This window comes from Centropristis striata, chromosome 9, assembly GCF_030273125.1.
Source record: "Centropristis striata isolate RG_2023a ecotype Rhode Island chromosome 9, C.striata_1.0, whole genome shotgun sequence".
NCBI lineage: Eukaryota > Metazoa > Chordata > Actinopteri > Perciformes > Serranidae > Centropristis > Centropristis striata.
The window spans coordinates 36,353,697-36,362,263 of NC_081525.1; the positions used below are offsets into that span (position 1 = coordinate 36,353,697).

General features: G+C 37.9%; 1 protein-coding gene across 1 annotated transcript; it reads right to left on the reverse strand.

Moving 5' to 3' along the window:
- Positions 1–2,248: 2,248 nt before the first annotated feature.
- LOC131977227 (cytochrome P450 2J2-like) lies at positions 2,249–8,567 on the reverse strand. Its single transcript, XM_059340433.1, has 9 exons — positions 8,293–8,567; positions 8,021–8,183; positions 7,493–7,642; positions 7,245–7,405; positions 6,917–7,087; positions 6,376–6,517; positions 4,463–4,650; positions 4,240–4,381; positions 2,249–3,141 (listed from the first exon to the last, which is right to left on the reverse strand). Exons 1-9 carry the CDS (start codon positions 8,494–8,496, stop codon positions 2,960–2,962), a joined length of 1,503 nt encoding a protein of 500 aa, XP_059196416.1. The 5' UTR covers positions 8,497–8,567; the 3' UTR covers positions 2,249–2,959.

An 8,567-nucleotide genomic window follows, 5' to 3' on the forward strand; every position in this document is an offset into this window, starting at 1 on the left:
CACATTGTTCAGGTTGATATCTTGGATTTTATGATAGAATGAATATGGGAATGACGTACCAGGGCCTTCTCCAACAAAGCTTATCATCTGACTCAACCATAAACGGGTCTTTTTATACTTTTGTTAATTCGTCAAAAAAACCTGTTGCGCATGACTGGGTATCAGATAGTTATTGTTTTGTGGTACAGCCCTTTTTCCTAACACACAATGATGACCTAGTTTATATGGAATCCCTTTAAACTCTCACATGAAAGCATGTAAAAGGCCTCTTGTGACATATTTTTATTCAAGTGCTGAAGATTTTGGCACAGATGAGAAAATGCTGAGCCAGCAGGGAGAAGTTTCTTCTCAACAACACAATTGTATAAACTCCAGTTCTGTATTCATTTTTCAGTGACAATAGGGAAAATAATATTTAAAAGCTGTTGATGTCTAAGCTGGTAGGGCTGGTTGTCTCCTTCACATGACCATTACCACAATATTATCAACAATATTTTAGTGCAATGTTGCCTTATTCATTCCCATATCCTCTTTCTTACTCAGACTCTGCAACTACAAATGCAACTGCTATATACAGATACTACATAAGAAGTTCAGCGTATACACTACTGGTCAAAAGTTTTAGAACACTCCAACTTTTCCAGAATTTTATTGAAAAGGATGCAGTTTAATGTCTCAGTGTACTCTGAAATTAATGCATATAACAAATAAACAATTGAAGTTGAAAAAAATAAATCGTAAAATCAATTTAGAAAGGAAAATGTATTCTAAACTTTAGACTCATTGAAGTAGCACCTTAACAGATAGAACAGCTGAACACACTCGTGGCATTCTTTCTACAATGGAAATCAGATATTCTTCAGAAAGTTCTTCCCAACTCTGTTGCAGAAGTTCCCTTAAATGTGGAGCAACTTGTAGGTTGTACGTGATCAAGAAAAGTTGGGACACCTGTAGGAATTGGTAGCAACTTAGCAACATTGAAGGCTTGATCAACCTCCATTGCTGCAGAACTGCTTTAAGTTTTTAACCCATTTCTTGTTCCCTTTAAAAGGCCTTTTTTTGTATAATCTCTTGACACAATTAATATAATTGTGACAGATGGATTATTGTTTGTTGGTCCACAAACAAGCCACATAATTTTTCTTGAAAAGCCATCTATACATGGCTATGTATGCCATTATCAGTTAATCAATTAATCTATTGATTATTTTCACAAATTTACCAAAAAAATACAATTTTAAAAACGAATCATTTATATTTCAATATTATATTCAACAATCTTCTCTTAAAATAAACACATTTTAAAAACAAATTAAGCACAGAAAGGCTTATTCCCCAACTGTCTTAACTAGTAATCTGTGTTTCACACTCTAATAGAAAGTCTCTCCAAAACAAAGGTAACACAAGACCCTGTACCATTACTAAAAGGAATGTAATGCAATCTACATTTAGCAATACAACAGCAAAAATAATAACACAACGTACAATTCAAGTCACTTTTATTACCCATAACAATAGAACAAAACATTTTACAGTAAAAATTGTGCGCTTTGAATAACACTTAACTTTTCTCTTAACAGAAATGATTGCAACAATTACATTCATCCTGCAACAAAGAATATTATCTTAATATCAATGATTGTCTTAACTTGTTTGCCAGTTGTGCATAAAATCTCTGAAAAAAAAAAAATCGTAATATATATTGCAACACCCCTACTGCAGTCACATACACACAAATTGAAATAAATCAACTCAGCGTTTGGAATTAGAGTTTGTTGAACCTTCTACCTGGAGGGCAGGGCCCAGTTGTCCAGCTGGTATTTATTTCAAGCAAATCATCAACATAAACAGTACTGTTATTACATGGTGTTTAGATCAAAGCTGTGTTGGTGATTCCTTAATTAAAGCCATGTACATATAGTCAGGCGGCTTAGCCAAATAAAGGGGACACGTCGGACAAAAGCACCAATGTTTTTCCACGTGCTCTCTATCACCATAGGTTTCAATTTTTGGTAGGGGCCACTTCATCAAGATTGTGGATCGGAGATGGCAGCCATATAAAGTCTATGAGAAACTCTATATATTCCAAGCCAATTAGAAGGTCAATCTTGGTGTCAAAATATACATTTTCTGTGTCAAGGAATCATTTAAAGCTATTGAGAATATCACTAGATAATTATTTGATCAAATAGATATGTTCATTTTCACCCAGACTGGTAGGTCTTCAAGTGCTGCAGCAGTTCACGGGAGAGTGTGGATTAGCTGCAATGTACACTGCTCAAAAAAAAATCAAGGGAACGCTTTAATTTCACGTCAGATCTCTAGTGACATTCTCTAGCTTTAAATGATTCCTTGACCCAGAAAATGCATATTTTGACACCAAAATTGACCTTTTAAGTGGATTGGAAGATATATTGGTTCTCATAGACTTTATATGGGTGCCATCTCTGATCCACAATCTTGATGAAGTGGCTCCTACCAAAAATTTAAACCTATGGTGATGGAGAGCATGTGGAAAAAATGTGGTGCTTTTGTCCGGCATGTCCCCTTTATTCTTAAATCTGGTCCTAAGCCGCCTGACTAATATTGCTCTTGCAGGATGCCAGTCAGAATGAGCCCTTATTTCTGTAATAATTCACATTTTATCCTCTACAGAAGTTGGACTTACATGCAACTGGATTCTATTGGCCAGTTACTGTACTTATGACATAGACAGGCCAACAGCTGTCCAAGTCTCGTTCAAAGTTTGTGATGGCTATCTGCCTTCTTGTAATTATTCAAACATATATAAACTATATAACTATATTACAGTCTTGCAGCCTGAAAGAGACACTGTATCTGCAGTGCACCCTGAGAAGTCATCTATAACTTAAGCCAAACGATTAATATATTCACTAAACCTGATCAGTGACATCATTATAAGTGGTGACAAAAGAAAAAAACAGTAATTAACCCTTTTTTACTCAAAGTTTGGTGTTGCACAGATTTCATATTGGCGTGGTGAAAGAGTGATGCCAAAGAGAAAGTCCATGTCAGGCTTCACTCCAGCAGGCATGGAGAAGGTGAAGTGCTGCATGAAGGAGGTGAAGAAGAGGAAAAGCTCCATCTTGGCCAGGCTCTCACCGGGACACAACCGCTTACCTAAAACAGGAAAACAAAATGAAAGTGACACGCAGTTTTAAGAGTTCAAACTAATTTAAAGACAACAATGGTATTCATTCTCATAAGGCCTGTATAGGCTACAGCAAACTGTTCTGGTAATCATAAGAAATGTCCTGTTTTAAAGCAGGCTTCATGCATTATTATTATATTTTTTTATTGGATCCCTAAAAACAAGGCTAAGAAACCTCTCTGATTTCCAGACTGCCTGGAGGTTCGAAATTAAATTCGAGCGCGGAAGGCAGTATGGGTATACCCAGGCTAATTTCACGCCCTAATATATACCCGATTCAGGCACTGAAGGACGCAGTAGGGCCAAAAAGAGGATCAGTCAGAAGGCAGAAAGTGAAACGCTGTCGCCCAACAGCTGCAACAGAACAAACTGGTTTTGTTTGGCAGCATGAAAAGTGAAAAGGAAGGAAATCAGTGGTGCTGTCAGCATTTCATTTATAAATCATGATATATAAAGCCTAATAATCTATATAATATCCAAATATTGTTGTTATTAAGATGGAGAGATATTATTCACCTCTTTACATTTACTAAGTCCCAGTCAGAGGAGTGTGTGGCAGCGATGATTGGAAATGTTTCTATCCGGTCAGAACCGCTGGTGAAGGAGACACTGATGCTCCAGTGTCAGCAGGATAATAATAATAATAATAACAACGGTAAATAGCAGAAGACAACAACATTTTATAGACTTGGCTAGTATTCTGTTAAAAGAATTTCATGGTCGCAGGGTGTATTTATTTTTAAACTATGTTTTAATGATAAATTATGTAGTTTAAACATGTTTTGCTTTGTCACCATTAAAAAACACAACACCAGAGAGTTTTATCAGCTCCAGGCATCAATACAGTCATCTAAGATCAATTCTCTGACTCAGATTTGCGTACACGAGCTGACAGCAGACGTGAGATCTTGCGTAGAAATGATCTTACGCCTACTTTACGCTCACTTTCTGGCGTACGCTTGTTTGATAAATGAGGGCCACTGTGTCTAAGTAAGCTGGACATGATCCACGCTCGCGTACAAACAGTTAAAGACTCTAATAAAACAAGTGACTGTGTTGCTCCTCACCAGCAGAGAACGGAATGAAAGCAGCTGGTTTCACAAACTTGCCCTCCTTGTTCAGAAAGTGTCCTGGGTTAAAGGTGTCGGGCGTCTCCCACTCAGTCTTGTCAAACAGCACCGAGGTCAGATTGGGGATTATTGTAACTCCCTGTGATTGGAACCATAATTACATTTCATGAAGAGGCAAAGGTAAGTGTATTTGGCATAAAACTTGCCTAAGAGAACTGACCTTTGGGATGGTGTAGCCTCCCAGCTGCATGTCCTTGGTGGTATAATGAGGCAGGGCTAGGGGAACTATGTTGCCAATCCTCTGTACCTCATGTATAACAGCATCAGTGTAGGGCATTTTAGCACGATCTTCCATGGACGGCTGTCTGGACTGTCCAATCACACTGTCTATCTCAGCCTGGACCTTTTCTGTATAACAGGAAGCGACAGACAGAAGCTGAGACAATATTTAAGCAGCAGGCTTTAATAATACATCTTAGAGACACATGGAGGATTACTGTGCAGCACAGCCACATGAATAGACGTATTTATGTTGATTTGCAACCTTAAACCAGCCATAAGAGGGTAGAATAGCAAATAAATAAAGTAAATATAAATCGATGAATCAAGTTAATCCTTAACTTAAAGTACACTGGAAATTACATAATACTTGATTGTGAATAACCATTGAACCATTGAATAACCATCCTGATCTCCCTTTGCATGGCAGATAACCTTAAATAAACATTCACCAATGATCTAATAAATGCACCTCATCAACCTCATGTGGGTTGAACTCTTTACTGAGGCATCACAACAGTTATATTGAGCAGGTTACAGGAGCCATTCTGGGATGAAGTCACCACAGGGCCCTATCAAATTTGCTTTATTTGTTCCAGAATTCAGTGAAATTTTCCATTTAATTTTACAATGTCTTCCAATATAAACACTTTTTGTTAGCAGAAAGTGTGTTGTTTAATAAAATTTAAACAATTCAATAAGAAAATCCAAATCTTTAATGAATTAATTCTTTTAATGTTTCTAAGAACATTTTGTGTAACTTTTATCATTCATTTATTGAAAGTCTTTTGACCTTTTCTTTTATTAGTTGGTTCCATGGGCTGTCAGTAAAGGAGAAGAATAGTTTCAGCAGCATTGTTAATGTCTGCTCTAAGATCATTGGAGTTCGACTGTCAGACCTGAACTCCCTGTGGCAGAAACGTGTAGTCCAGAAAGCCAGACAGGTCATGGGCAATCCTGACCATATTCTTAGCCCGGAGTTTCGCTTAATGCCTTCCGGACGGCGGTATCTTGCCCCTCCAAGGAGAACAAATAGATACGCCAGTTCTTTTATTCCCTCAGCTATCAAGCTGCTAAATGCTACCGATAGCAGTAATTAGTCATTTATTTATTTATTCCAGCCATAAGGTGGAAATGTATTTATTTATTTATTTATTTATTACTCTTCCCCTCATTTTGTCCTGGGATTGTTTGCACTGTGGTCCATTGGGGACTGGATATTGCTGCTACCCTCACACTGATTTGTTGCCACTGACAGAGGGAATTGTTTGGTTTATGTGTTTTGTTTTGTTTGTTGTTTTGTTTTTGCTTTGTCTCGTGCGCTGTCTGACTGGAGACTGCAAACTGAATTGCCCTATTTGGGATAAATAACATTGTTTGAATTGAATTGAATTGAATTGTATTATTTTTGATGGAAGAAAACGTTCTCCTCCTGAGTCATAGTTTTAGGTCTTGAAAATGTGTAGGATATTACTACACATATTCCTGTAATCTTACGTTCATATTAATATTACAGGTTGGCTCCTTGGTTTCTAGGTTGTTGTTTATTTTCTGCAAGGTTATCAACCCTACAGCAGTCCCACTTTAACTTCCACGGTCATCCTGATCTCCTGGTTTTAACACTGGCTAGTTATAAAGCCAACACTTGTACTCAACCCTGACTGTGTGTGTGTTCCCCATTTTGGTTGGAATCTGTTTTGTGCTACAAGCACTACAGGGTTGATGGACAAAAACTGGAAGCACTTTTGTTAATTTTACATCTATAAAATGACCACCAGTAAATCTGTTTTTTTAGCCATTTGCACGTTTTTAAGGAAGAAAAACAAGCACTGTTGGCTTGGGTGGTGTTCTTACCCTGGATCTCAGGGTGCTTTGCCATGTAAAGGAAAGCCCAGCGCAAGGTGGTGGATGAGGTCTCAGTGCCAGCAGCAAACAGATCCAGGACACACATAACAAGGTTTTCCTCATCAAAATCATCATCTGCCGGCCCCTTTCCCTGCAGTATATACAAATAAATATAGTAAAACATGCTGCTAAATAATGTAGAACAGCTATATTTCAGTGCCATTACAGCCTGGACTATGATCATTTATGACGGTTACTACAGTAAGTAAAATAAAGTATTTTAATCTATAGTTGCTAGTTAATCTATACCTAGAAATGTTGAACTGACGCTAAAAGATTGTAACAGAGTGGCTCCAGGCAAAAGTCCACATCAGGTCTTTGCACTTTACAACACGTTCCAGTCAGATGTTTAGTCACATTGAATGTCATGTCAGTACAACACATTTACAGCTGATACGTTTGATGTAGGTGCAAAACAAGCTGATATGATGTTTCTCAGGAACTGAACACAGTATAAGAAAATAAGAAAAATAAAACTACTTGTCATCACCATCTCATTCAGGAAGCTGTCGATGTAGTCTCTCTGGTCTGAGGGATCCCAGTTCTGCTTGTGCTCCCTAATCGCTTCTCTTATGAAGTCCTTTACATCCTTCCACATGTGCTGGACTGTCTGATGTGGCCCTGGCAGACGTCTCATTAGGAACGGGAATGTATTATAAAACTGGAGAGCAGAGCAGATTGGAACAACGGATTGATAAGGCATTTCTGTTAAATGTGGTTTATGCAAATTAGCTTTTGTGCATCTCAAACATTTTCCCATCTTCAGCTGTTTATGTAGCACATATTAGATTTCCAACAACACCTTTAAAATGCTGTACCTGTGACCAAATGGAGGTTTGAATCCGGAGTCCTTCTCCAAAAACCATTATCAGTTTCTGGAACTTCTCATTACTGTAATCATAGCGATGGCCGAAAACCAGGTAGGAGATGATGTTGGAGACAGCGTTGTTGATGAGGATGTGTGGATTGAATGGCTTACCTCCATGATTAAACAGAAAATTAGAAGTTAATGTGAATTTGTGATTGTGTATCATACTTAATATGTCCCTGTGCATTCACTATTTACCTTTATAGCTGTTGAAAGCTTTTGCAATATGTGTAAATTCATCCAGGATGACATCTTCCGCTGCCTTCTTGCCTAATCCAAAGTTTCTTAGGGTTGAAAGAGCAAAACGCCTGTGCACCTTCCATGCATGCCCACTCCTCAGAAGTATCCCTGATATGAATACATCAAAAGAACATTATACATTTTCATAATTAAGGAAAATTCTGCCAGAATTAACATTAGCAGCCTGTGTCGTACACATTTTGATTGGTTTAATGTAGCTTCCAATGCAGATTTTATCTTTTCAAAAGAATATAAGAAGTGTTGCTATTTTATTATGAATAGTATACTTAATATGAATTGTAACTGCTTACAATTTAAGTCTGCCATTATGTTTGTGAAGTACACCAAGAGGAAAAGGGGAAAAGCAATGTATCACACGGTGTATTCACTTAACAATGATTTCCTATATGAGTATCTGGGGAGTAACGATAGCAGTGAATTGACAGAGATACAGAAACTTTGAGAGTGTGTGTCACGCCCTCTTACCTAGTCCATCAGTTAAATCCAGCACCAGGGGGAGAGGTGGACGGTCCACCACACTGTCTCTCTGATTTACCAAAGCTTCTTTCAGAATATCAAACTTGTTTAACACCACCAACCAGGCTTGACCGATTCGCAGACTATACACATTTCCATATTTCCCTGCTAACTGCAAGTTAGATGAGAGAGGAAGAGCTTGATGCTTCATATAAAAAACAACACAAACAGTACAATCATACGACCTGTTGCATGGTATATTTTTGCATCAACTGATTTACCTGCGTCAAAAATTCATGGTTCCTGGTGTAATCCAAAGTGAATATGTTACCCAAAATAGGTAATGCCCAGGGTCCTGGAGGGAAACTGTTTGGCTGACGGTTCTTAATAAAATCCGCAGTGAGGATAAAAACTGTGGTGAAGAGCAGCAGACTTTTGACATCCCAGTCAACATAGGATCCAAAAAAAGAAAAGACTGAATCCATTCTGCAAGCAAGTACTGTCCAGCCTGTCTAACTAAAGCCTGTGTTGTCCTTAATTCTCCTGTTAGATAAGA